Source organism: Marmota marmota, unplaced genomic scaffold (genome assembly GCF_001458135.2).
Source record: "Marmota marmota marmota unplaced genomic scaffold, marMar, whole genome shotgun sequence".
NCBI lineage: Eukaryota > Metazoa > Chordata > Mammalia > Rodentia > Sciuridae > Marmota > Marmota marmota.
In genome coordinates, this window is record NW_026000240.1 from 8,721,793 (window position 1) to 8,748,155 (window position 26,363).

The window sequence follows — 26,363 nt, forward strand, 5'->3', positions numbered from 1 at the left end:
CACCTGGCTCATTCTTCTGGTGTAATGGTTCTCTCATCACTATCTTATTCACCAACACTACCCCATGTATACTGGTGACGCTTGTCCCGCAATTGACTCTCTATACCCCAGCTGAAGTGCAGGCCCTCTTGTCTCCCCCAGTGTGGAATAAGCGGGCTGCTTTCCTTCCAGTACTGGTGGGTCTCTCACTGGCTGCATCTGCGGCGGGAGCAGGAATTTCTGGTGGAGCTCTAGGACACTCCTTATGGGCTGTATAGGACTTAAGTTCTAAACTTGAGCAAGCGCTCACTTCTACCGCAGAATCTCTAGCATCTTTACAAAGGCAGGTCACATCCTTGGCTCAAGTTACTCTTCAAAATCGACAAGCTATAGACTTACTCACAGCCGAAAAAGGTGGAACCTGTCTCTTCTTGAGGGAAGAATGCTGTTACTACATCAATGAATCGGGCCTTGTGGAAACTAATGTAGTCAAGCTCACAGACTTGGCTACCTCTTTGAAAAATCCACCAAACCAAAACCCATTTGCCACCTTCTTTTTAGCCCACTTCCAATTGTGGCTGTTGCCTCTTTTAGGGCCCATATGTCTCCTTTTCCTGATGTGTTCCTGCCCTGTCTGCTTCACTTCCTACAGGGCCAATTACGGAAGATCTCTAACCAAACTTTCAACCAGCTTCTGCTTAGGTACTACCAGCCTCTGATGACCGATGAACCCCCAACATCTTCAAGAGAACAGCTCACTCATTGCTGAAGCTCACTACTAGGCGCGATGGAATGCAACGGACATCGGACAGTGGGAGACAATGAGCCCGGAGAACCTCTTAGTCTGCCATCCTGGATTCTTGAGTCTTTATGTCCTTTTAAGCCTCCTCATGGCCCTTGGTCTCTTCTCTGTCAGTCCTCCAACATGGAACTTCTGCCCAAAACTAACCTTTGCTTTAATTTTTATCTTCATCCTGTTTTTGTTCGCTCTGATCTTCTTCAGGTGCTGGTGACGCCATGTCAAGGCAACGCTTCCAGTATTTTCTAGAGTCTCTGCTACAGGACCAGTGGCTGACACCAACTATCTCCTCCATCCAGGACTGGTTCGATGCCATCGACGACTTGTGGTTTCAGGAAACTTTCATAGACTTCACCCCTACGGAAGTAGCTGTCTATAGCCACTGGGTTTTATTTCTGGTTGCCATGATATCCCCAGACCTGCCCCCCGAACATTCCTCCACTTCCCCTTCTAGGCCCTACGCCGCCCCCGCACAGCCGGAAACAGCCAGATCTGACCAACGACGCCCCAATTCCTAAGAAAACAAAAAGGGAGGAATGTTGGGAAAACATATAACGGAAGCAGCACCCCAGAGAAAAACCCCAACATGGCGCCTAACGACCCTCTTTCTCCTCTTTTTTCTTTCACTGGCGCGAAACGTTCCCGCCGGCGCCAATGTTCAAATCCTGCGGGTGGGAAACCTTAGCCCCAATAAGAATTAACTTGTTGGGCTCCGGAACTGACATATGGAAGAGCTTGCTAATAAACGGGTGACCCGTTATCTACCTCAGCCCTGCCACTTCTTCTTAGGTCTATATAAACCCACAGCCTTTTGTAATAAAGCAGAACCTCTCCGGTGATTTGTGTCGTGTGGTGTCTTCCATTCGTAGTGCAGTGCATCTTACAAAGCCAGTTTGTGAGGATGCAGTGGGAAGGTGGCAGTCTGTGGCTCAGAAAAGCCCGGAGCCTGTGCCTGCTGCCCTCTGACCTGACTTGCAGTCTCCAGGACTAGAAATGATCACGACCACTCATGGTGGTTCACTAGAGCAGCTCCAACTAAGTCAGGTGCTGCAACCAGGAGAAGTGAAGGCACTAGGGCTCCTGGAGGTTGGCTTGCCACAGGGCACACAGCGGGTGGTGGAGGGCCTCGGGGGCACACTGCCCTCTGGGCCTAGGCCCTGGGCAAAGAACCGAGGGAAGGACCTTTGAGACCTGGGCTCACTGACTCCCTTTCCTGGTTAAAGGGGAGACCTCAGGCACTTCCCATAATTGTGTGCCTTGCTGGGATGAAGTCCAGGGCCTCACCAGTGCTGGGCACGCACCCTAGCACAGAGCTACCTGCAGCTGCCCTCTTCCAGGCTTGGCGTATTTGTTGGAAGTGAGCAGGGTTTTGGTGAGACTCGGCTGGAAGCATGGTGCGGATGAAGGAGGATTATTTTTTTCCTACCTCCTGGCTCTTATTTTGTTACAGATCTGCAGAAAATCCTGACACTACTTTGTGGTCATGGAGTAGTCCCAAAGCGTCATCTGATTTTGTGCAGGTGGGGTTGGGTTATGCTCTCTCCCTGAATGCCACGCAGAATGGAGGTGTGTGGGTCTGGCCTGAGTTAGCCCCGGGCAAAGCGGCCAGTGTGCACAACCTGGAAGCACAGCAATGGTGTGTCGCTGCCCGTGTGCGCGTTCCAGGCAACCTGTGCACTTGATGGATGTGGGTGGAGGATTTTCAGGTAATCGTTAAGTTCTGAATCTGGCTCTGTCTGGGAAATTCTGACAGAGTAAATTTTTTAAAAATATGAATGCATTTTGTATTAAAGGACATTTACTTTTTCTTTAAAGAGAAAAGAAATCTTAAATTACAACCTTGGTGGCCTGATTCCCTACTCTTTCAAGAATTGAGCTAAAGCCTCTGCTATTTCATGGACTTACTTACTTCTCCCCAACAACTGCTTCCAGTGTCTTTTGTATGTCTGATTGCTTCCTTCTAGATATTCTTTTTAAAAAGGAAAGAACAACACTTTCAGATATTAAAAAGAACCAGGCACGGTGGTGCCCACCTGTAATCCCAGCTATGCAGGAGGCTGAGACAGAAGGATCACAAATTTGAGGCCAGTCTTGACAACTTAGCATGATCATGTCTTGGGCTGGAAATATAGTTCAGTGACAGAGCACTGCTGGGTTTGATCTCTTGTACCAGTGGTGGTGGTGGGGGGGGAACAGATTTTATGTACGCAAATATACATATATGCACAGTCACACATATAGAGACACACATATAGACACACAAATACATATGTTCACATATATGGAGACACACATATTTAAGTATATGTATATATGCAAAGCATACATAATGAAGGTCCCTTAACTTACCACCTTCCTTAAGAAATAAGGCCCTTTGTGCCTCTCCTCGTCACGTGGAACTCCAGTGTAACTTGACAGACACCGTCCCTCCTGTGTGTGTCTTCCTTTTCCTTTTTTTTTCCTGTGTGTGTGTGTGTGTGTGTGTGTGTGTGTGTGTCTGGGGATTAAATTTAGTTGTGCTCTACCACTGAGCTATCTTCCAATCCCCCCCTTTTTAAAATTTTGTTTGAGATGGGGTCTCACTAAGTTGTTGCAGCTGGCCTTGACTTCGTGATCTGCTTGCCTCAACCTCCTGAGTCGCTTGGATTACAGATGTGTGCATCCACTCATGTATTTTTTTCTTTTTCTTTTTCATATGGGGGATTGAACCCAGAGGCACTCGACTACTGAGCCACATCCCCAGCCCTGTTTTGTATTTATTTAGAGACACAGGGTCTCATTGAGTTGACTAGCACCTCGCTGTTGCTGAGGCTGGTTTTGAACTTGCAATCCTTCGGCCTCAGCATCCTGAGCCGCTGGGATTACAGGCCTGCAACACCGTGCCTGGCTCAGTGTGAATTTCTTTACACTTTTCTTATGCAAATGTGTCTATTGAAAGATCTGTGGGGTCATTTTGCATGTTTTAAAACTACATAAATTAACCAATTGCAGCCTTGGCTTCTTTGCACTGAATGGAGGGTGCCCAGAGGCTGGGGTGGCCCCGGCAGCTCTGGTCCAGTCGCCTTCCCTGTACAGAATCCCACGTGTGAGCACACGAGGCTCCTCTTCCTGTGGTGGACGGTCAGGGCTGCTGTAGACACATCTGCAGGGCGGAGCCTCTTGTGCTGGCTGTGCACACCCCTTCCTAGATAGTGCGTTCTCTGAAGCAACGCCCACATTCACCTGCTGCAAAGGTATGTGGGCGTTCCCGTGACTGCTGTCCCTGCTCCAGGCTGCATGCGATGGTTAGGACAGGGCCACCCTGCGGTGTCTGAAATGGGCCGTGGGTGGAGCGTGGAGCCTTTGCAGGGTGATGGATGTGGGTAGAGGATTTTCAGGTAATCATCTCCCTACTGTGAGCACGTGCTGCTTGTCTGCTTCCTCCCACCTAGAGGCCCTCCTCTGTCCCCGCGTGGTGAACTCATGCCCACCCCCACCTGGCTTCTCTTCCCAGCGCAGCCTCCCACTTGCTTCCCGCCTCCATGACTAGTGCAGCCTGCTCCTCCGAATTGCTCCTTGCCTGCCCTCGCATGCATGCAAGGCTGCTGCCCTAGGAGGCTTCTCTGAGTGTCGAAGAGTCAGAGCCCAGTGCTGGGCTGCCAGCTTGCGTGAAAACACGGGGGAAAGCAGAGGACCCCAGAGCATCCTGAGCAGAGCCTCCGCAGGGTCGTGTCCTGAGGGGCCCAGGAGCGCCCACCTTGGCTCTACCGTAGCTGACCCCTGCTCTCTGGCTAAGGCCAGGTGCCCCCTCCCCCAGCCTGGGAGGCCTGGGCCTCCAGGCCTTCTCTCCTCCTCCCGAGGCCCCGTCAAGGACAGCCCCTGGGTGCTGATGGGTTGCCGCAGGCCCTGGTGTCCTGCACAATGCCAGCATGCCCCAGGGTCAGCCGCTGTTCCCGGGCAGGGCCTAAGGTTCTTCTAAAATCAGGACTTGTGGCCTTCTTTGACTCTCCCCCCTTGGCCCCCACATGACTTCTGTCCCAGTTGGGCAAGTGCTGTCTCAGTACTTCTTTCTGTGACTTATTTGACTATTTTGTTATGGCTTTTTTTGAGTCTCTCTTTCTCCGAGGTCGAGGACCTGTGGTTTCTAGCTTGTTTCACTAGTCCTTGGTACAAAGTTACCACTGAGTAAATGACCATTAAGCAGATAGACACATGGACGAATGGGATGGAATCCAGACCTGGAGTGAAAACCTGGCATGTGGGGACCTCCTGTTCCTATGGAGTGCCTGCTCCACTCCAGAGAGCCAGGTGCTCCAGGCAGATCCAGGTGGTCTACCTGCAGCCCACGCTGTTGCACACATGCCCAGCGTTGCTCCATTCAGAGTCTGGCAGGTGCTGCACTGTTTCCTTGTGAACAGGAGATAGAGAGGCCGAGATTTTTCTGGTGTGTTGTCCCTCTTCTTAACAGAGACCTGTTGGAAATGGCACCTCAGGGTGCCACTGCTGAAGAGTCTGGTGGATGTCAGCCCGTCACTCCTTTTCCAGTGCCACACCTAAGAGCTGGGATATGAGGAGCGGAGTGAACAGAGACTTCCTCTCCCACGCCTCTGCAAGCGGCCTGCTGCTGGACCGCAGCTCCAGGAGCAGTAGGGACCCTCGGGGGGTTCTCCACTTGGCCTAGACACACACCCTTTCCCTGGCCTGCTCCAGACTGCGGGCCGGCTGTGTGCTAATGACAGCACCACAGACTGGCCTGTTACCAAGAAGGAGGTCTATTGTGGCTATCCTCCAGTCTGAGGTCCAGGAGCCACATGGCCTTCTCCCTGGCAGGGTCTGGGGCAGCTCAGGGTGTCCCGGGGCTGGAGACGGGGTGTGCACACATGTTGTGAGGGGGCTCATCTGCTCACAAGTATCCAATCAGAGGCTCCACACAGATGATCTTCCCTGGTCCTAGTGACCGCCCAAAGGCCCAATTCAAACAACCAAGTTCCACCCACCTGGTACCTCACTCGGGGATCAAACTCCGACATGTGTTCCCTAGAGAGAGCGAACCATACCCACTCCCTCGAAGGCCCAGCCAGAGTCCTCATCCCCAATCTCACTGTCACCAGCGAAGGCTGAAGGAGACTCTGGCCTGTGGACGAGTGTTGCTGGTTCGTCATCTTTTCACTACAGATTATCTTACCCCCACATCGGCCAGGATATTAGTGTCTGTGGGGTGTATTTTGGAAACAATCTTACTCCTCATTTCACAGTATTTTCTTTAATGTTTTATTTATATTTACGTATTCTTTAATTATTTTATTGTTGGATATAATCCTAAAAGGTATCTTCTGTCAGTTCTAGAGTAAGGCAGAGAGCATCAGGAAAGAAAAATAAACAAGTATTTACTATATGGCAAGAAAATGAAACAAAGAATGATCAGGATAAAATTACTTTGAAGTAAAATCTACTTTTTAGTTGCTCTTAAAGTACTTTCTAAAATAACTGGAGAAAAATGTAGTACATTTCATGTTTTAAAAAATTATTATTAAAGTGTAACACTTGCTTCTGAATTTGTAATTGGCATTCCAAATCTATCAATGTTATATAAATATTAAAACAACTTAGACTTTTAAAGCCTTTTCTTAATTAACTTGTTCATTCATTTTTAATAAACTAGTAGTAAGTTTATCAGTGAAAATGGAAATCCTAACAATTTCACAATACATTCCTAGTTTACTAACAAACAATGGGCTTTCATTCAGTTGGCCTGTCTTGTGGTTCTATAATAGTTTAATTTTCTTTGGCTTTTTTTTTTGGGGGGGGGGGGGGGGAGGAGCAGAAATTCAGTTTACTTTTGATCTTTTTTTTTAAATTTAAAATATATATGTGTGTGTGTGTGTGTGTATACAGTTGTTGATAGACTTTTATTTTATTTATTTATGTGTGATGCTGAGAATTTAACCAGTGCCTCACACATGCCAGGCAAGTGTGCTACTGAGCCGCAGCCCCAGCCCTACATTTTATCTTTCAAAATTCTTATTGGCCATGACTAATTCTCCTGCTTGAAAGTAGAAATGTCCACCTTTTCTACAGTGAGCCGGCAGTACTGTTGTTAGTAGGAAAAGCTACCGACAGCGTGTCGTCTAAAACGTTTTGCTCATCTGTTCTGAGGGAGTTGCACGGGCTAACAAACTGGAGACTTTTGCCAAGTCTCAGTCCCCACAGGGCTTTGCAAACACACTTGGCTGCCATATCTACCTGAAGCAAAAAGTTTTTATAGCTTTACCGAAAGGTTACATTGAAGGGCATCTATGCTCAAAAGATCATCATTTTGTCTGTACAAAAAAAGCACAAATTAGATCTAACATATATGAACAAAGTAATAACGAAATCATAATCCTGAGATCAGGACTCAAAGGAGGCGGTGGTTCCTGTCACTACTTTAAGCTGGAAGAACATCAGTAACTCAATCCTCCCAAAAGGGGAGAGCAAGAGCAAGTCAAAGAGGCTGAAGAGAGAGAGAGAGAGAGACAGACAGACAGACAGACACGGACGGACATTCAGAAGTCAGAAGTGGGCTTCTATCTGGGCGGGGGCGGGGGTTGCTGTTTCTTAGAAAGTTCTACCCAAATAAGGCAGAAGGGGAAGGATTACAAGGGACAGGTACCTGAAGCCACGCCTTGGTATCAGAGCTGGGACAACGCCCAAGTCACTATGAAGTGCAGTAGTGGGTCAGAGCCCCCTGCGTCAGGACTGGAAGGCGCGTCTCTTCAGAGCAGCTCCCACATTTAACATGACATCTGGAAAAATCCACCCAGCTAAAGTGTTTTCTTTTCCCTCAATTAATACAATATTACCATATGGCAACTTTACAGCCATAGATTACCTAAAACAGACACACAGAAAAGCAGATATTCTATATAAAATTTAAGGCATACCCAATACATTTTTGGTATAGATAAATGTTCAGTATAAGATTTATCCTTATTTTTAATAATTAAACCCTCAAATAAATAGAACTGTCTTGAAATATGACACTAATTGGCGTATGTAGATACATGAGACTTTTTGATTTATGATGATATTATATCTCAGTGAGCCCATGGTAAATTAAAGATACCCTGAGCCGGAAACACCACCATAAGTCAAAATGCCTCTAACTCACTCGCTCAGCCGTGACCTGTGCTCTGGACACACGTCAGACTACTTGGGCAAATCGTCTGGGCAAGGCCTATTTTACAGTTGTGTGTGCACACGGGTGGGCATTTCACAGGCCTGACGGGACCTGCCAAAAGGCAGTGGCAGACCATCTGCTGTCTCCCTCGAGGTCAGCTGACTGGCACCCCGGGGAGGGTATCCTGCTGCTTGCTGCAGCCCAGGGAAAGAGCAACCCCAAAGGTGAAGGGCAGCTTCTACAGAGTATGTGTGGCTTTCCTGTCTTCCTAGGACAAGAGACCGAACGTTGGGACTACCTGAGAGTGCTTTTCACCCAGGGAACCTTTTCATTTTTAGTGAATTTTAAAGAAGCAACATTTATTATTTGCAGTGTTATAACTTATTAAAAGTAATTTAAAATAACATTCTGGCATTGACGTGAAGTAACTTGGTGAAAGATGTTGTCCATTATTCTGCTAATCTCAATCAATCAAGACTCATAACACCTTCTATGGTCCTTGCACCACACCTAAAGTAGTTTTTAATGATGTGCAAAATCCAATTTCAGTGAGGGCTTTGATATGATATGCTATTTTTTAGAGCTACGCAATACATTCCAGCTTAATTAATATTTCTGTTTCACTTCACGTAAATTGAAAGTTCACTCAGCAATCAAAAGGAAGAGGCTGAAGCAAAAATAAAAAGGACACTTAGCATCGATTAAGAGATGAGTCTAGGAACTTATTTTTCATAAAGGCAGCAATGGGGATTCCAAGAGTAGAAATTAAGAAATAATATAACAATCCTCAGTGTTAGCCAAGTTCCCGGACAGCAAGGGAAACCCGAGGCGGTAAATGGAGACGAGTGAACCCAGCCCTCTCTCAGGGCTGCGGCAGTCCCTGCTCCCATTTATCCTTCCCCTTCTGTTGGCTATTGGGGGAAGAGTTTGGTGTTTTGCTGAGTCCCTCACGTCACACATTAATGCCAAATTCGGAATTGAGGGGTGGGCCCCCCAGCTGCATTCCTCCCTCCCTTGAAGACCAGAGCACCAAATTGGGGGAGTCCAGGCGCAGTGGGGTCCAGGTGCCACTAGCAGGCCATCAGGCTCCCCGACATCCAGCTCTCGGCTCGCTGACAGCTGAGGGCACTGCCAGATGGCCACTGCAGGTTCAGCAGGCCCCTCGGGATTCCTGCCGCTTTGCCTAAGTGTTGTGACGCCCAGCGCCCCTGCCTGAGGGTGCAGGAGAGGAGCATGTCAGGTTGCTCCTGTGGCTCCTGTGGCTCCTACGCCTGGTGTGATGCTGTGACGGCCTCCTGGAGACGTCCTGCAGCCTCTCTCGCATGGTGGGTGGCGGGAGTCACCTCTGGATTTCCCCAAGGTAGCGAGCAGTCCCCTCCCCAGCGCCCTCCCCGTCCCCACCTTCCTGGCCGCTCTGACCCCAGGGTGCTCTGCTGCTGTCTGGTGCTGGGCAGTGAGTGGTCCCTACCAGGAGGTGTCTGGACTCAGAGTGCAGAGAAGAGTGTGGACCTTGGGATTTCCTAGTCATGTAGTACCCTGACTTTGAGACTTCCCAATGAGACTCCCCACCAAAAAACCCTTAACAAAACAATGATACGGAAAAAAGAAAATACATAAGTAAATGCAAAGTAAAAATATGAAAACAGCAAACAAAGGAGAGCATCTCCCCCTTGTTTAAATGTTTTCCTTTATTCTGTCTCTGACTGTCGTCAGGATATCTTTCTTTGCCCCTGAGTTGTGACAGAGGGCAAGTAGTTTTAGACAGAGTGAAGAAAGGTAGGAAGGCTGCTTCAGTCTTCCCCAGACCTGGCTCGAGGGGAAGGCTGCGCCACCTTGCAGCCTGTGGAACAGCCTGCGGATCTTGATTAAGCTGGCCAGCAGGAAGAGGTCCTCTCCACTCACGTACCACAGTACTGGGATCTCCTCAGGCAGGGCCACCTTCCGAGCAGCAGGGAGAGAAGGAGGGTCAGAGTGCGGAGTGGCGCCGTGGTCACCCCTGAGCCGGACAGTGGTGTCCCTAGGAAAGGGTGGAATGCCCTTTTGGGACCCGCTTGGGGCTGGAGGGCAACCAGCGCTTACCAGTTACTCGAGCATCTTAACCAGGTCACAGAGAAGGGAGCGCAGAGGTGCTGGGGCAGACCTGCCTGGGGAGCGCCCCGGGGCTGTGCCAGGCCGGCCTGGGGGCAGAGGGGTGTCCTGCCCCAGAGAAGGCCGACCTGGGACTGCCCAGCCTCCCTGCCTTCTCGTAATGTGTCCCCATCTCTGTAGGCGGGGACAAGTGAACCTCTCTTTAGCCTGTGTGGCCTCTGCTCTCCCACTCTGGGGCCTCAGCGGGGACTCTAAATGCGGGCAGAAGCTTGTCACCGTGAGCAGAGGGACTGCTTACCTGCAGAAGGCAGGACTGTGGCATCTTTCTGCATTGGCCCTCCCTCCACAGAAAGGAAAGCAGGGAGGAGAGGACAACCGGACAAAGGGGAATGGAGAGGTCCCAACCTCCTGTCCACTGTCCAACCCCCAAACCAGGAAGGCCACTCAGAGGTCACGTTGGGGATGGTTCTAATGAGATCTTGTCCCCAGAGACGATTTTAAGGAATTACTGAAAATCAAAACACAGAGGCGACTCTCTGTAGGGATTCATGGCCGGAGACCCTAACCCAGCACACACACGCCCTGAGCTCTGCCGAGTAAGAGGCAGGGGGACCCTCGAGGATGGGGACCCTCAAGGATGGGGACCCTGGGATGGTCATGGGAGGCGGCCCTCTCCGTGCCCCTTGTGCAGGCCGCTGGTGGCCATGGCTCACGCTGCACCAGGCTCTGTGCAGGTCTCCTGCCCCCAACAGCAGCCCCCTGCTCAGATTGCAGCCGGTGGCAGAGCACGCAGAAAAACAGGTTTCAAAGGCAAAAAGGAGCCCGCAACTGAGAGTCAGCCAGTATGAAGGGCACCAGGCTCTCCTGTGGTCTGGTCTAGAGAGAACGGCTACAGGAGAGAAGGCTGATTCTGAAGGAGCACAGACCAGCACCTGATCTCCACCAGGTCAAAATGAAGACCAGTGGGGAGATTCTGGGGAAACCCCAACTGGTCTCACAGTGTCCAACAACTAAGAACCAGGTGCCCCTCTGGGGACTGATTCTTGCCTGAGTGGACAGGAGAGGCTCAGGGAACATCCACAGAGAAGGGCTTGCAGGCAGTGGCGGAGATGTGCACACAGCTTGTGTCTGTCTACGATGGGCACAGTGCGCATGTGTGCATGGACCCACCGTGCCAAGGAAAGGCGGCAGTGGGCATGTTGCACAGGAGCCAAGGACAGCACAGTCTCCTTTACGCCGAGCTCTTATCTAATGTATATAAGCATATATATAAAATATGTAATTCCCCAGGGATTTGAGAGAATATTATCGTCAAAGAAAGGCACAAATTCTATGAAACCAGGCACAGTGGCTCAGGCCTGTAATCTCAGCAGGCTGAGGCAGGAGGATCGTGAGTTCAAAGCCAGGTCCAGTAATGGCATAAGGCTCTAAGCAAGGCTCTAAGCAACTCAGTGAGACCCCCGTCTCTAAATAAATACAAAATAGGACTGAGGGCTGGTGGATGCCAAGCACCATCCCTGGCACTCTGCATCCTAATCCTCGCAGTGGCTGTGGATAGGGTCACCTAGCTTATGGAAGAGAGCGTGAAGTTCACTCAGCCAAGCAGCAGCACTGGGGTTTGGAACTCGAGACTGTGGAACTTACAGTCTGTGTCCTTAACCACAGGCACCACTGCCATCCAGGGGTGCACTCTGGGCTGTGCCCTGAGCAAGGCAGCAGGGCAAGAGGAGAATAGTGTGGAGGTCCACCTCAAGAAGCCCACCATCCAAGGGGAAGGGCAGCCCGATCAGCATGGGTGGGCAGAGGCAAGGCCACAGAAAGCCCCAAGAAGGATGTGCTCAGTGCGGGTGAAGGCCCAGGAGGTCTGGTGTGTGTCTCCAGGAGGTGCTTGGTCTTGAGTGCAGCCAGACCAAGTCCCCTGGCCAAGCTCAGGGCTTATGCCATAACAGGGCGAGAAGCAGACAGGAACCCTAAAGCCCAGGCTCCAGCAGCAGGACAGTCACAAGGCTCCAGCTGTGCTCCCTGGACCAGGTCTGACGGAGGGGTTCAGGAGACACAGTGAGGCTGCCTCAGTCCACCTGAGACACTTGCTGTGGCTGTCACTGAGCTCCCTGGCCCCTGGGGGATCAGGCACAGTGCAGCCCACAGTAATGGCACCTAGCACGTTGCTTTACTCTTGGAAGCTGAAACGCTTAGCCCATTTTAGAGATGTGCCTACCTTCACTTTGGTCCCAACGCTGATTCTTGCCTGTTGTCCCATTGCTAGGAAAGTGATGGAAACCTTGTCCTGCTCTAAGATGCGAATTCCAACGTGATGGTTCAGAGCCAGGAAGACAGGCTTGAACGAAACCAAGGGCGAGGACGTCACGGAACGGGACCAATTCCAGACTCTTATTCTATTGCCAGCTTGATCTGAATATTGACCTCCCAGGAGATTGATGAACACCCTGGAAGGAAATCAGAAACCACAGATAGTGACACCACTGTGCAGGGCTGGAATTTGCTTGTCCTGGCCAGAGCACGGGTGATGGGACCTCAGGTCATCCCGGGAGCTGTCCCACTCTGAATGACTTGCCTACTAATCACCAGTTGTGGTCTGATGGTGGGTCCAAAGCGGGGCTGGAGGGGTGAAGATGGAGCAGGGAGGTTTGGTCTAGAGAGAACGGCTACAGGAGAGAAGGCCGATCCTGAAGGAGCACAGACCAGCACCTGATCTCCACCAGGTCAAAATGAAGACCAGTGGGGAGATTCTGGGGTAGCCCCACTGGTCTCACAGTGCCCAACAACTAAGAGCCAGGTGCCCCTCTGGGACTGATTCTTGCCTGAGTGGACAGGAGAGGCTCAGGGAACACCCAGAGGTCTCTGCAGTGGAGAAGGCAGAGGTGGGCTTCACCTCTCCAGTCTCGGAGCGCCTCACGTTTTACCATGTTACATGTCAGCTTCCCTGTGCTGCCTCAGATCTGGTGGCACTAGTTACCATCTGTCCTACTCAGTCACCTTCTTCCAACCAGGATCACCATCCAAACAAGAGAGCATCTGGGCACTGAGAAAGTTGGCTTAATTGATAATGAATTATTTTTTTTCAAAACTATTATGAACTGCCCATGAGGTCTCCCAAGGCAAGGTAGCTAATGTCTCATATTCCCAGGATTTATAGCTGGTAGTCATCTAACCAAGCACTAATTAAAAACTAAGGTGATTCTCTTGTTTGATCTGGAAAGGGGGAGATTTAGTTTTACCTTGAAATGTGAGTGAAAATAATATCTAGCTGAAAATCCCTAGATAAATTAGCCCTTTTACTTTTTAGCAAACATTCTTTGAGTCTTTACCCTGAACAGATATGTTGCTATATAATGGCAAAGATTCAGAGTGTGCCTCAAGGAACTTCCAGCAAGCCACTTGCACAGAAGGGGCTCTGGGAGCACCCAGGACCGCCGCACCCACGGGAGCCCACTCTCAGGCTAGGGGTTCACACAGCCAGAAGGAAGCAGCCACTGTGGTGTGCGTTACTAAAGCACCCCGCCAGAGGTGACACAGAATGACTGCCAATCACATCCAGTGTGCATGGTGGTAATGGATTGGCTGCTTTGGACTGAAAACACAAATAACTCATCCTGTTCGAGCTTCCTCAAGAACGGGCAGTCTCCAAGTTTCCCAGGTGAGATCGTTATGCCTAGAAATAACTTAAAGAGAAATATTTCTTTCTGAAAAGCTCGGGATGTTAAACTTGTATCTGAAGTTAGAAGCCAGATTTCACTTTGTCAGGCTAAATGAAGTACAAGGATGTCATGAACTGCGTGCTCAGTAGGTCAGCGCAGGGTCAGGGTCCTGGTCCTTCAGGGGACTGCTGGCACGCTCCTCTTCTGGTTGTGCCATCAGACGCTCCTGGTGAGCTGTGGCAGTGCCCGCAGTGACTGTCCCTGAACAGCTGCTTCCACAGATGGGCATCACCCCACCATGAAGCACAGGCTCCTGAGACTGCCCGGGCTCCGGTCCCCAGTCCCTAGAGGGACCACACTGTGTGGTTCACATGTTCTTACTGCGGGTAGAAAGAATGTGACAAGCTTGGTTTTATATAGTTGGTGGAATTTTCCTGCTAAAAAGCTTACGGAATAATACACACCAAAAACAGCTCTGTGCTGGGCATCGTCACCTAAAGACCACTAACTGAGATCATCCTAAAGCCATTCCTGTCCTTTTAAAAAAGTCACAAAATCAAACAGCCAAACTACAGCAAAAGGAACACAGAGGCCTACCAGACATTTCCATTGGGGTGGTAGCAGGAGCTTCTGCCCGAGGAGTCCAGCAGCGCCAGGATGGCAGGGTTTGTGGGCACGTCTTCTTGGACTATACACGTGAAGCCATTTATCTTGTTGGGCACTTGGATGATGGCTAGGTTTCCAGATGGATAGCTGAGATCAGATAAGGTCTGAGTTGTTCTAATGGTCTGTGACTATACTGGGAATAAGTTCAATTTATGAGAGAGCTGTTTAAAATTATAAAGCATTCTGGCATGGGAGTTGCTGTTAATACCAAATGATTTTATGTCTTTTATGTGGATCAAAATATATTTATGAGATGTAAAAATTCCTCAACAAAACCATAGCAAACAGAATTTATATATGTAAAATTTATGCACCATGATAAAATGGAGCTTATCCCAGGAAGGCAAGGTTGGTTTAACATCCGAAAAAATCAATCAATGTAATATACACTGCATTAACAGAAAAAAGCAAGAAACACATGAGCATCTCACAGAGGACAGGAAAATACCTTCAATGAACTTCAACACCTTTTCATGATAGCAAGACTCAACAGTCTTCAAATAGAAGGGAACACCTTCCACCTGATAAAGGCACCTATAGAAACACTGCAGCTGAAGTCGTGCTTCACCACGAGATGCTGCTTGCTTTCCCTACGGTCAGAACTAACACGGACCCTGTTGCTCTTCTCCACTTGGTGGTACCAGAGGGTCTGGCCACGGAGAGTTTGGAAAGGAAAAGAAATGAAGGCCCCTAGATTAGAAAGGGAAGTAAAGCTGTGTTTGCAGATGACATGATGTTGTGTACAGAGAACCCAAGGAATCCACACAGTGGAAGGGTCAGCACTGATGAACAAGGTCAGCCGGGTCGCAGGCTGCCAGCTCAATACACAAAAATAACTGCACTTCTGTATGTTAGCAGTGAACATTCTGAAAGTGAAATAAAGAAAACCATTCCATTTAGATAGCATCAAAAAGGATAAGGTATGCTGAGGAAAATTCACTTAATGTCAATGCTGGGTCCACATGAAGGCCAGTCATAAGACCAAGAAGACACTGGATGGAGGCTGAATCGTTTTGAAAATCAGACACAGCCTTCAAGAGGGCTAAGAAGAATTAAAATCAGGACATTAAATGACAATAATAAAAGTTGGATAGGTTATCTGTACTGATGTAATTGAAATGAAACCTGCTCTTTTTCTCATAGAACCTAGGGAACTAAGACTGCATTAGGACTCCTCTGCTGTGAAAGTCTTGAAAGTTCTGGTTTGTCATTAGGGTTCGGCTAAACATTTGGGAAATTATGACTAAAAATGATTATCTTTTATAAAGGGAGACTCCTTAGTTCATGAAAAGTCCTCATGAAAAAGAAAACTTTCTCTCAGCAGCTCAGGAGGCTGAGACAAGAGGATCGCGAGTTCAAAGCCAGCCTCAGCAATGGTGAGGTATTAAGCAACTCAGTGAGACCCTGTCTCTAAATAAACTACAAAATAGGGCAGGGATGTGGCTCAGTGGTGGAGTGGCCCTGAGTTCAATCCCTGGTGCCCCCCCCACACACACACACACAAAAGAAAACCTTCCTAGAGATAGCAAGAGGTATTAAGAGGCTTTTATGTCAGAATATCCAGTGGCCTGGCAGTCAGGCACCAGCCTAAGTGGTCGGTGACTTTAGTGTTCCAGGGAACGGATAGAGGATTTGGGCATTAAAAAGTAACCTGCTGCTCATGGGTGTGTAAGCAGCACACATGTTCTGGGGAGCAAGACCCATCAACGCTATAAAGTAAGAGGGCAAGAGATGTGGTGAGGCGTTTCATTTCCTAGGAACTAAATTCAAGGAAGTAAGTGGCAGGTGTGCACCAGAGTTGTCCCCGCAGCTGTGGAGCATGACTACAAAGTGGCACCCACCTCCCCCGGGGAGCAGGAAGTAGGCTAGAGGAAGCACAGTAGGTCCATGCCATGAGGTTGCATGGTAACAGCAATGGCCTCGCCTCTCCACGTCCTCGCATGTCACTATTCAGGACGTTATTGATCTACAGTTTCAGCAGATTCATACTCATCCCAGTTACAAACTACAATAAGCAGTTGAGGAACTTATTTTAAAGAACTGTATAGGTGCTTGTAGATAGAAAAAAGTATAAGAAGATGTATTTTATGTCACCAGTTTTTCTCTGGGAAGTGAAATTTGGGGGGTGATATTTTTTTCTTCATACTTCCCAGTATTTTCTTCATCTTTCTTTCTTTGAGAATGAATTGGCAATCTCTTGTTGATGGAAAGGATACAAGATCTGTGTGGTCCCGTCTGGGAACGAGGTCAGGAACTTGCGGCCGTTCTTGTAGTGCCTCTCTAGGAGCTCGCTGGTCACCACCTGCACTGGGAGAGAGGGTGCCAGGCAGCGCAGCCCTGGTGACAGGCCACTTCCTCACGGCCATGTTGGCCTGCTCTACCCACAGGGGCCACCCCAATGGCCATTCAGAGTATGTCCCTAACCCCACAGTGCAACTTGAGGAGAGCTCTCTGGGGGACTCTGACGTCACGTGTCTATATGAGGTTCTTTCTTGTTACGTTCTACACAAAACCAAAGAAGGCAAAACCAGTCCCCCACGACATCCTTCCACACCCTGATCGTGTGTTGGCTGCACACTTAAAAAGGGTGAGTGTCACTATGACATTTGACTTCATCAGGGGAGAGCAGTTCTGAGAAAGCGACTGCAGCCAGGTGTCCCAAGCTGCAGGCACCACTGGTGGAGAGTGGCCTTCTGACGGAGCCCAGCAACAGTCCCAAGCTCCATCCGCTATTGTAGGTCACACTCCACGTGCAGTGGTCGAACCCACATTTCACCATACAGCGAAGGTTTGGTTTAACTCCATCTATTCCTAACCTTGAATCTTACCAAAATGGATGGAGGAATTCCTAGAGCTAAGCCACGAAACAACCTGTTTTTGCATCAACGTTGCCATTTATTTTAAGAAAGAGTTATCCCATCTGGAAATAAAGTCCATGTTTTCACTTTTTAACATAATGAGACATGGAATGCACCCAGGCAAGCCGTGCATTAACGAGTCATTACAAAGCAATCACCCCCAGTGGCCACCCAGGTCAGGGGACAGAGAGCACAGATCTGCTGCCCCAGACAGCCCACCTCAGTGTCCTCCAGAGCAACACTTTTTTCCAGGATGTGATTGTTATCATTTTATCTATACAGAAATTTATTTTTCCCCATTTTTGAATTTTACATAAATGGGATCATATATTGTTTATTTGTATTGTCTTGCTTCTGTCAAAATTGTTTCTAAGATTCATACTCATCCCAGTGTTCAGGTGTAGTGCAATGACTATAATCTAGGTATAGTATTCCACTGTATGAATTTATCACTGTTCATTTGTTCTGTTGTTAAAAGAAATATAGGTTATTCTCAGTTATTGGTTATTACAAACAAGGGTCCTAGGGATATTCTTACACATTTTGTTTGTTTGTTTGTTTGTTGTTGTTGTTGTTGTTGTTTTGGTATCAGGGATTGAACCCAGGGGCGCTTTCCACCAAGCTACATTCCCCACTCATTATTATTATTGTTGTTATTATTATTATTATTTTGAGACAGGGTCTCACTGATACTTAGGACCTCACTAAGTTGCTGGGGTTGGCTTTGAACTCTCAATCCTTGTGCCTCAGCCTCCCAAGTCAGATGGGCTTACAGGCATGTGTCACTGTGCCCAGCTTTATTATGCATGTATTTTGATACCCAGAGGTAAAACTGACGGATCCCAAGGTATACCAATCTTCTACTTCACTAGATAACGTCAAAATGATTTCCCGATTCCATTAGAGGCAAATAACAGCCACCGTTGTTCTGTATCTTTTCCAAAAAAAAGATTTTACACTTTTGCTAATATGATTTGCATGTGCTGATCTCTCATTGTGGTTTCAATTTCCATTTCTCCGGTCACAAATGAGGTTGAGCACCTTTTTATATGCTAATTGGTTGGATTTTCTCCTCTAAAAAGTGTTCAAGGTTGGGTTTTTTTAGCCCATTTTTCTGTTAAGATTGACCCTTTTCATGTTGATTTACAAAAATTCTTTATACATTTAGGATAGAAGACCTTTTGCTTGTCATATGTACTTCAAATATTTCTCCGTTCTGGGTTTGTCTTTCAGTTTTAATGTGTTGAATCCTTTTATATCCTGCTTTTAGGTCAGAGGGCTGTTCTTCAATATTTAAAAAATTCCTTGTAGCTTTGCACTTCAATATAGGTCTTGAATCCTCCTGAAACTGGTTTTTACATGTGGGGTGAGATAAGTGGTTCTAATTTCCTTAGTAAAATACATGGATACTAAATTGTTCCAGAACCATAGAATGAAAGATGACCCTTTCCCCATCGTTGGGCAGTGCCATGGCTCTCCTAAGTCAGGTGTCTGTGCATATGTGAGTCTGGTTTTAGACCCTACCTTCTGCCCCAACACCACACTGTGCTAACTGCCATTTTGTAATGGATCTTAATATCAGGTAGAGAGTGTTCTCCTCCCCTCCATCTTCCTGAAGAGTGTCCTGGCAACTCTAGCCTTTCCATATTTCCACACAAATTTTACCGTCAAGTTACCAAGACTGCCCTTTCCCCCATCCACAAATATGCAATCCCATTAGAATTTGATGGAGTTGCATTGCATCACTGAGGGAAGACTGCCATCTTTAAACTGTTTCCTGTTCCAACCCATGAACGTGAGGTCTGACCTGTTAGATGTACCAGTCAAGTATTCTGTAGCTTGACTTCTGAACAAGGCTTCAGGACACTGCACAGTTGGCCCTTTGCCTCTGTGGCTCCCACATCCCTGCAGTCACCCAAGTACAGAATCAAATTATTTGGGGGGAAATTGTGACCATACTTAACACATGTAGACTTTTTTCCTTGTCGTGATTTGCTGACCAATGTAGCATGAAACCATGGAAACAGCTTTACATTGCATTAGGTATGACAAGCAACCCAGCTGTATGTAAGGTTCAAGGAGGGGGTGTGGGTTCTAGGCAGACCCAGCTAAGCACCTCTGATTTGAAATCTGAAACGCTCCACAGTTTGAAGCTTTTTGAGCACCAATATTATGCCACAAGAGGAAACTTCCACAGTGACCTCAGGTGGTGGGTTATGTCAAAATGCAGGTTCACTAGAAATATGATAGAAAATCACCTTTAGGCTATTGTGGTAAAGTATATATAAAAACAAAAGAATTTTATGTTTCTATGTGGTCCAGTCCTCAAGATATCTCATTATATATATGAAAATATTCCAAAAACTTTTTAAAAATCCCAAATATGAAACACTTCTAGCCTCAAACATTTCAGATAAGGGACATTTAACCTGAACTGTGTGGTAGGGGACTCCAGTATCTCCAGATTTTGCCATCTGCAGGGAATCCTGGAATGTCTTCCCCTAGACATCGAGAAACATCTATAACTGCATTTGACCTTCCTCCCAGTTCACATTCTATTGTCTTGTGTGTTAATTCTGCACTGCCTTCATTATTGCTGTTATCAGCCAACTTTTACATTTATCCATACATACCATGTCCCACTTTCTTTGCTCTTCATTGAATCTCAGGCTGTCTAACTACCACAGAACATTCTTTAGAATTCCTTTAATGAGGAGCTACTCAATTCTGGTTTTGCCAGAAAATGTGCTTCTGGTACGCTGTATTGAGAAATATTTTAGCTGGATATAAAATTCTAGATTGGCTGTTGTTTTCTTTCACATAATGAAACCATTCCACCATCTTCTAACTTCCATGATTGCTTCTGGGAGGTCATCTGCTAGTCTGTTCTTCCTTAACTGCTGTAAACTGAACTTATTTTTTCTTCTGCTGATTTTAAGATTTCCTTTTTGTCTTTGGTTTTGTGCAGTTTTACTATAATGTGTCTGGGATATATATATACACATACATACACACACACACACACATACACACTGCTTGGGATTCACTGAGCTTCTTAATCTATGGATTGGTCTCTTTTTTTTAATCAGTTCTGAAAAATTATCATTCATCATTTCTTTAACTATTACCTCTGCATAATTATATTTTTCCTACACCCTAAGGCATTTTGATAAGCATAATTTGGGCCTTCCATTTTAGATATTGCATCCTATACTCACTTTTGTATCTCTTACCTTTTTTTTCATGGTGAATTTTGATTTTTTTCTTTTTTACTTTTCTTTTAATAATTTTTTCTTCAGCTGTGTATAACCTGTTTTTTATTTAACTCTTATCTCTTAACGCTCTATTTCAGTCATATTTTCTTTTTTTTTTGTATTTCAAACCTGCCGTGTAGTTCTCTATTCCCTCCAGGTCTTTGACCTGACCTTTCATTGTCATAAACATATGAAGTTACTTCCGTTTTGGAGATCTTTGCAGTTCTATTATTGAAGGCTGTTCCTCTGCATTTTGGGCTGTGGTATCAGGTTTCTTTTGTTCTTTGTTATTTTTCACTGTCTTCTAGTAACTGAACTTGAAAACTATCTGAGGGTTGAAGGAGTGACCTTCCTCCAGACAGGATTTGGATGTGCTTTTTGTCAGCTCACTGGCACCTCTTAAATTCCATATCATTCAAGAGAAACAAACTTGCTCTCAGTAATTTAATCTCTGAGAATTTATTCTGAGGAACTATACTGATATACAAATACATACAAAACTATTCAAAAATGCTATTTATAATAGCAAAAAAATGTTAATAACATCTATGTCTAATAACAGGGGATGGTTAAATTGTTGTGTGAAAAATCACTAGTGCCAGTGGCTCAGGAGGCTGAGGCAGGAGGATTGCAAGTTCAAAGACAGCCTCAGCAACTCAGCTTGGTCCTAGGCAATTTAGCCAAAATAAATGAAACATAACAATAAAATATAAAAAATGAAACATAAAAAAAAGACTGGGGATGTGGCTCAGTGGTTAATACCCACTGAGTTCAACCCTGGTACCAAAGGGAAAAAAAAGAAAAGAAAAGAAAAGAAAAATCATTAGCTTTTCAAATCATGTTCGTTTTCTCTATATAATGGAAAAATGTTCTTAATTAAGTTTAACGAGATAAAAATTGAATGTATGATACAATTACAATCACATTAACAAAAACCTATGCAAGGAAAGAAAAGTCTGGAACGTTGCCAAGAGAACTTTTCAGCAGAGCGAGGACATTCTGCGTCTGTCCTGCAGAGAGGCAGCGCTGTCTCCAGGTGCCTGGGACAGGAGATCTGGCTCCAGTGACTGCGAATTTTATTTTAATTGGGCCTGATTTTATCTAGTTGGTTCACTCTGTGAAGCACAAGTCTAGAAAACATTTGAGATTGTTTTGGAGACGTGGTCTGGAGATTTGGAGGTTTTCTTCCCCTCTTTTTAATTTTCTAAGGGCTCCAATTTTATTAATGTGGAACCATCATGATTTAAGATAAAAGGCTTTGTCTAAAACATTTGAAGACAGTGTTTTTTAAAGTCTAGTAGAAGGGCTGGGGATGTGGCTCAAGCGGTAGCGCGCTCGCCTGGCATGCGTGCAGCCCAGATTCGATCCTCAGCACCACATACCAACAAGAGATGTTGTGTCTGCCGAGAACTAAAAAATAAATATTAAAATTTTCTCTCTCTCCCTCTCTCTTTCAGTCTCTCTTAAAAAAAAAATCTTAAAGTCTAGTAGAAGCTGAAATGCCAAATTTGAACCAATTCTTCTTGACAAACAGTTAAATGTGACAATGTGGCCAAGCTTTAGGAGAGCTTTTATAATTTTAGGTAAAACTAAAATTATAGTAATATATTTAAATAGGAAAAAAACAAGACGATTACCTTTCCACATGCTCTCCTGGAATCACAACAAAGGATGGATATATTAGTGTACTTCAGATAAAAGTCAGATAGCCTTTCTACAATTGGCTTTGGTTTTGGAATATCCACCGAAAGTTGATATGTAATTGTTTTTAAGCGCCTTGGATCTAATGGAAAAAGAATCACATGAGAGTAATTATATTTTAAATTTTCTAAGACCATTCTTCTAAAATAAAGTTCCCAGTCCCATTACAGATGCACTGATTTATTGAACATTTTTTTTTTCAAGAAGAAAAATGAGGCTCAGTGAGGGGGCACTTTTGTTTAAAAAAAAAAAAAATAGAATATTTCTGTGTTAAAAAAAGAAAAACATGAAGTGGAATTTTCTGGTCCTTATTTTAGTAAGAAACAGTTGAACATCAAGAAACTTTATACAGTATTAAGAATTTAATTACAAAAACATAAATAAGATATGTCTTCTCAGGGTGCCTTTTGAATAGCTCTGAGTGATAGAGAAGTTGCTTGATGCTGCTGGACTGTGGCTCAGTGGTAGCGGCTTGCCTAGCATGTGGGAGGCACTGGGTTCCATTCTCAGCACCACATGCAAATACATAAAACAAAAACTTTCAAAAGAAAGAAAGAAAGAAATGCACCCCAAACCAGATGGCTTGTAGGGAGAAGGCAGGGTGTATACCCGGGGCTCGGGTTCTGCCATCAGTGCCCTCCGCCATCCATCAGTCTCAGACAGAGCTCAGGTAGGTGACAGTCTGTTCCTGCCTGAGCTTGAAAACAAGATGGGACTGTGTGCTGCCTAAGACACCAGGAGGTCCCGGATCTCTCTGCAGCCTGTACAAAGGCTCCGCAGATGTCGCTAATTTATTTTAATCAATAACAACAATGAGATGGAGACCAAGAACTCCAAAAGCCAGATGGCCCAAACCTCAGATTTCCTGAGTGATTTTGATGGGTGAAGGCTTTACAATACTCAAAAATGAAAAAAATCTCTATATTACCTTTAAATACACCAGTTTTAGGACTCGGCCCAGCCTCAGAGCTTTCTGATGTTGTGAGCAGGTTTAAAACTTGGAGGTCTCAACTCACCTTCTGGTATGGAACTAGTTTGCTCGGTGTTGGCCAGTATTGCAAGATGCCTGGCGGCCAGCCGCTCCTGTTTCCTACAAAATCAAAACCGTGCTGTGTGAATAGGAGGGGGGGCTGGGGCTCCAGCCGCGCACTGGAACTGTCAGCTGCCCAGGTCCCTCCTCACGCTGACCTGGCCTCCGCCCTGTCCCCGGGCAGATTCCTCCCGCAGAGCAGCTCTGAGTCGCCCAGTCATGTAGGGCTGGTAAGTCCAACTTCATCACTAGAGCTCACTGCCCCTCTGGGAGCTTCTGAACCCCTGGTGTCCATCAGGAATAATTATAATAGGTTTTCTTTGGCCAATTTTTAGTTCTTCTCAAGAAGCACATCTTCAAACTTACACATTTTAAAAATCAAAGCAGCTGTTCCGCCTGAGCTCTGGCCCCTGGGCTCCCGTTACCTCCTCTGGGCCCTCTCCTTGGCCTTGAGCCGCTCCGCCTCGCTGCCGTGGGCCGCGTGAGGGGCAATCCTGATCAGCTCCGACGCAGCACATTGGGATTTCTGGTTTTCCTCATAGATGAAGTCGATGAGGTTTTGGAAATGATGGCAACAGGGGGCCTGGAAAGCAAAGAGGTCATTCTCTTCTCCTGAGCCCTCGATGACGGTGATCAGGGAGGAGGAAAGCAGAGCCACCGGGTGGACATGGCAGCCTTGCAGGTTTTCCTTCCTGTTAACAACTTCTCAGGATATAATGCACATCCCACCCCCGTCCCCCAAAAGGCACAGCCCAGCTGGCTTTCAATGTCCTCAGAGTGGAGCACCCATCACCACAGTCACCCCTTCCTCCCAAAGCCAGCAGCCACTCTTCTTGCTATCTCTACTCCCCTGTTTTTCACTGTTGGTATGAGGAACCGTCTGGCCCGTGAGGCCTTACTGGTACTTCTTCCACTTGCCACCATGTTGTCAGGGCCTGTCTGTGTTGAAGCATGTTTCAGGATTTCCTATTTCTATTTCTGGCTAAATAACATTTCATTGGATGGATATACCATATGTCATGTATTCAATCACCAGTTGATGGACAGTTGGGTTGTTTCTACTTTTTGACTATTAAGAAGCATGCCAACTAGGTGCAGTGTGACCCCAGCTACTTAGGAGGCTGAGTCAGGAGAATCTCAAGTTTGAGGCCAGCCTCCACAACTTAGCAGGCCTTGTCTCAAAATAAAAAATGAGAAGGGCTTGGATGTGGCTTAGCGGTAGAGCATGTGTCTAGCATATGTGAAACCCTGGGTTCACTCTCCAGCACCACACACACACACACACACACACACACAAGGGATTGCTGTGAATGTCTATGTACATGTTTTAGTGTGAACCTAGTTGCCCATTTTCTTAGGTATAACCAGGAACAGAATCACTGTCCTGTGGCGACTGTGGGTTCAACCTCTCGAGGACTGGCCAGACCTCGTTCTGAAGGGGCTGCACTGTTTCCTGCCGCCTGGCACCCCAGCAGCGTATGTGGGTTCTGGTTTCTCTGTGTCTTGGCCAACGCTTGCTACCCTGGGTCTTTCTACTCAGCTGTCCTGTGAAGTGCTGAGACCTGCACTTCCCCAGCAGCTAACATCCCTGCACGGGGGACAACGCGGAGGAAAAAGGCAGAAGAAAGGACCACATATTCTAAAAACAGGCTTAAGCTGACACCACTTCCTCAGCACGCCTGCCTCAGGACTTACAGATCCTTCCATGTTAGAGGAAATGTCCACGTTGGAGAGGAATGAGTGGAGGTCACTGTCACAGAATTCACACTTGGGGGCAAGATCTTCCTCTTCCTCCTGCAGAGAGAGGGAGAAGAGGAAGTGTGTGCAGGAAACCTGGGGCTCAGAGCAGCGGCAGCGGAGCCCTGCGCAGCCCAGCGGGTGTCCAGGGGCCAGCAGAGAACACGGGTGTGCACACTTACCTGGGAACTCCAGCCAGACACCTGGGGCTCCCAGGAAGACTTGGTGGGGGACTTCCCAGGGGCTGAGATCCCACACCAGTGGGATGGGGCCAGCGAGGTCTGTGTGTTCTAAAAGAGTGACATCTACAGAAGGGCTGATGAGGACTTGGGCCGCGTGCGCGGTGCCTTGGGCGTTGAGTCCCTTGCAGGCAGGGGATTCACAGAGTATGACCTGAGTACACACACCATGCCGGGCGATGGTTTCAGGCACTTGAACAACATGAACTTTTCCACTCAGTGCTGGGTAAGAAAAGCTCGCCATGCACACCTGGTCACGCTCTCTCCAAGGAGCCTGGGATGGTCTGCCACTGCCCAGCCGTGAGGGGTTAGGGAGATGAGGACGCAATTGAGAGATGGATTAGGGGCTCGGGCTGCTCTGCGAGGGGTGTGTGCACTGTGGCCAGTCGGCTCCCAGAGGCTCCGGGGCAGTTGTCTCGTGGGCCATGGGGGCCATCCTCTGAGACTGGCAAGAATGCCCAGGCAGGCCGGGCGGTGAGGGAGGTCACCAGGGCCACAGGGGACTCTCCACCGCCCAGAGAAACGTCCATACCCCCGGCCACAGCACTGCCCACAGTGAGCACCACGGCTGCTGCAGGCAGCTCTCAGAGCCAGGGCTTGCAACAGGGACGGTGGCACTGCCAGCTAGGAGCAGGACAGCCATGTGGGCGGCCCCGTGATGACCTGTTCCACAGCAGGGGCTGGCTGGGGACCTCCTCAGTCCACCACCCCTCACCCCTTTGCCTGTGTGTGAAGCAGGGTGCGGTGCTTACAAAGACCAGGAGTGGGACAGAATCACACCCAAGGCGGCTGTGGCAGGGGACCAGGCCCCTGAACTTCCCAGGGTCGAGGCCAGACCTTGCAGGGCTGCCTGAGGAGTGGAGGAGGAGCCCAGGAGGCGGCCCTGTCCAGGTGCCCCTGGAAGAGAGGCCACAGCTGTCCTCACATTCAGGGATGTCAGGGTGACCTCAGCTCAAGTGACTCTGGGTACAAGACTGGTTCCAAATAAAAAGGTGCTCTGTTAGGTGGAGAATCTCAACCCCAGACAGTGTGGGGTGACAGGGGTTTAGGAGCCTGGGTAGATCACGCAGCCAGTGCTCACGGATGTCACTGCTGGGTGACAGTGTGGCATCCCCTTGTTGGTGTGAAATTCAGTGCGTTGTCCGGATGGCTGTGAGAGCCCCGTAGGCGCTCACAGAGGGTCTGTCCATCCATCCCTCTGTGGGTCACTGTGCA

General features: G+C 47.5%; 1 protein-coding gene across 1 annotated transcript in view; it reads right to left on the bottom strand.

The window, feature by feature from the left end:
* Positions 1–9,590: 9,590 nt before the first annotated feature.
* Positions 9,591–26,363, bottom strand: part of Erich6 (glutamate rich 6) — a 37,181-nt gene continuing 20,408 nt past the window's right edge. Inside the window, exons 10-17 of the mRNA XM_048794488.1 lie at positions 24,868–24,966; positions 23,598–23,755; positions 23,159–23,232; positions 22,079–22,224; positions 16,546–16,631; positions 14,261–14,416; positions 12,223–12,451; positions 9,591–9,854 (exon numbers count right to left, since the gene is read on the bottom strand). Coding sequence (XP_048650445.1) covers positions 9,591–9,854; positions 12,223–12,451; positions 14,261–14,416; positions 16,546–16,631; positions 22,079–22,224; positions 23,159–23,232; positions 23,598–23,755; positions 24,868–24,966 — 1,212 coding nt within the window. The remainder of the gene's footprint in view (positions 9,855–12,222; positions 12,452–14,260; positions 14,417–16,545; positions 16,632–22,078; positions 22,225–23,158; positions 23,233–23,597; positions 23,756–24,867; positions 24,967–26,363) is intronic.